This window comes from Geospiza fortis, unplaced genomic scaffold, assembly GCF_000277835.1.
Source record: "Geospiza fortis unplaced genomic scaffold, GeoFor_1.0 scaffold130, whole genome shotgun sequence".
In the NCBI taxonomy this organism is placed as follows: Eukaryota; Metazoa; Chordata; class Aves; order Passeriformes; family Thraupidae; genus Geospiza; species Geospiza fortis.
Window position 1 is genome coordinate 9,028,241 of NW_005054300.1, and position 1,868 is coordinate 9,030,108.

The 1,868-nt window shown below is 41.1% G+C and overlaps 1 protein-coding gene across 1 annotated transcript; it reads left to right on the plus strand.

The window, feature by feature from the left end:
* The first annotated feature begins 213 nt into the window (after positions 1-213).
* Positions 214-1,641, plus strand: CH25H (cholesterol 25-hydroxylase). Its single transcript, XM_005416465.2, has one exon. The coding sequence runs from the start codon at positions 268-270 to the stop codon at positions 1,090-1,092; it is 825 nt and encodes a 274-aa protein (XP_005416522.1). The 5' UTR covers positions 214-267; the 3' UTR covers positions 1,093-1,641.
* Positions 1,642-1,868: the final 227 nt, after the last annotated feature.

Consider the following 1,868-nt stretch of genomic DNA (forward strand, 5'->3'; position numbering starts at 1 on the left):
ACTCTTTCTCTGAATTCCAGCATTAGAGTTCTGCACTTCTGCTTGTTTTTCTACTGTGCAGGTCTCTGGTAGAGCTCTGCTGATAACCTTGGCCAGCTAATTCTGTTCTGAGATTGTAATGCATTATATTGCATTCTGTATGACAGGAAAAGGAGCTTTCCCTTTAACGATTCTCATTGCCATGTAAGAATTTCTGGGGGTGGAGTCTGCTTGAGCAGGCTGCATAAAAGCCTGCAGGATTTCCAGCTGCCTCAGCCTGCAAGCAGCATGAACTGCAGCCTGCCACACCGAGTGCTGCTCAGCTCTCCGATGGAGGGACAGCAGGACAGGTTGTGCCTGCAGCCTCTCTGGGACTTCGTCACCGCAAAGGAGCCATTGATCAAGTCACCGTTTTTTCCAGTGCTGTTTTCTTTTACAGCATACATGGCTTTCTGTCTTCCCTATGTTGCACTGGACTTTTTAAGCATCAGACTACCAGACTTGAGAAAATACAAAATCCAGCCACAGACCTATCCAAGTCTTGGAATGATGGTGCCTTGCATTATTCAAAGTGCATATCACCATGTTGTTTTGATCTTCCCGGTGACATTTCTGCACTGGTACTGGAGACCCATGGATCTACCAGTGACAGCTCCAGAGCTGCCTGAAGTCCTGCTGCAAGTAGCAGTTTGTCTGCTGCTATTTGATTTCGAGTACTTCCTGTGGCATTTGCTTCATCACAGGGTGCCTTGGCTCTACAAGACCTTCCACAAGGTGCACCACAAGCACGTGTCGACGTTCGCCCTTACCACTCAGTATTCCAGCGTATGGGAGTTGCTCTCACTGGGATTTTTTGCTGCTGTAAACCCACTGCTCCTGGGATGCCATCCTTTGACAGAAATGATTTTCTTCCTTGTAAACATTGGTTTGTCAGTGGAGGACCATTCTGGATATGACCTCCCATGGTCAACTCACCGACTTGTGCCTTTTGGATTGTATGGAGGAGCACCACATCATGATCTCCACCATCTGAAATTCAAATCAAACTATGCTCCTTACTTCACACACTGGGACAAACTCTTTGGGACATTCACGGAGTCACATCCTAATTAAGAATATTTACCTGTGGATGAACTCTTATTTTTTATAGACTAAAATGGGACATTATTTTTTTAAAGAGATACAGAAGATTGTATATTTGAAGCTGCCTACAAAAGCAATAGCTATTTATAACAAATCCTTTTAATATATTTGTGTGTGTTTGTGTGTGTACTTGGAACTGCCTGTGTTAAATGACTGCAAATGGAAAAGTGACTATCTGTGGCTTAAATTTGAGTCTAAGGTTTAAGGGAAGCATTAAGAGACATTCTCTCTCCTTTCCTTCTTTCCAGCTTTCATAAAGCCTGTATCATGTTACTGTATGATGTTTTATACATACGCCAGAACATTATCTTACTGCTGTAGGATGATTTATGATGTAAACAGAAAAAGTACACATCATGGATTTTGTGGAGTTTAATCTGCCAGAAAAAATTGTTATGCAATGATTTTGCAAAATATTGCTGCCAAGTCAGGGTGGTTGGCTAACTGTTAAATGATTTTGATATTTATATTTTTTACCTTGATGTACTGTCTCTTTTTAATAGAGAATAAATATGTTCATTCTTTTAAAATCATATTATGTTTCATTTTATTAATTCCTCTGTTCACATGAGGAACAGGTATGGTTCCTTTTGCATAGGTGTCATTTATTTGAATTATAAAGTCATAGAATTGTTTAGGTTGGAAAAGACCTCTAAGATAGAGTCCAGCCATTACTCTAACACTGCCAAGTCCACCACTAAACCCCGTCCCTGAGTGCCACATTTACACATCTTTTAAATACCTCC

Coding starts and splice junctions, on each gene's coding strand:
- CH25H (XM_005416465.2), top strand. CDS start 268: ATGAACTGCAGCCTGCCACACCGAGTGCTGCTCAGCTCTCCGATGGAG.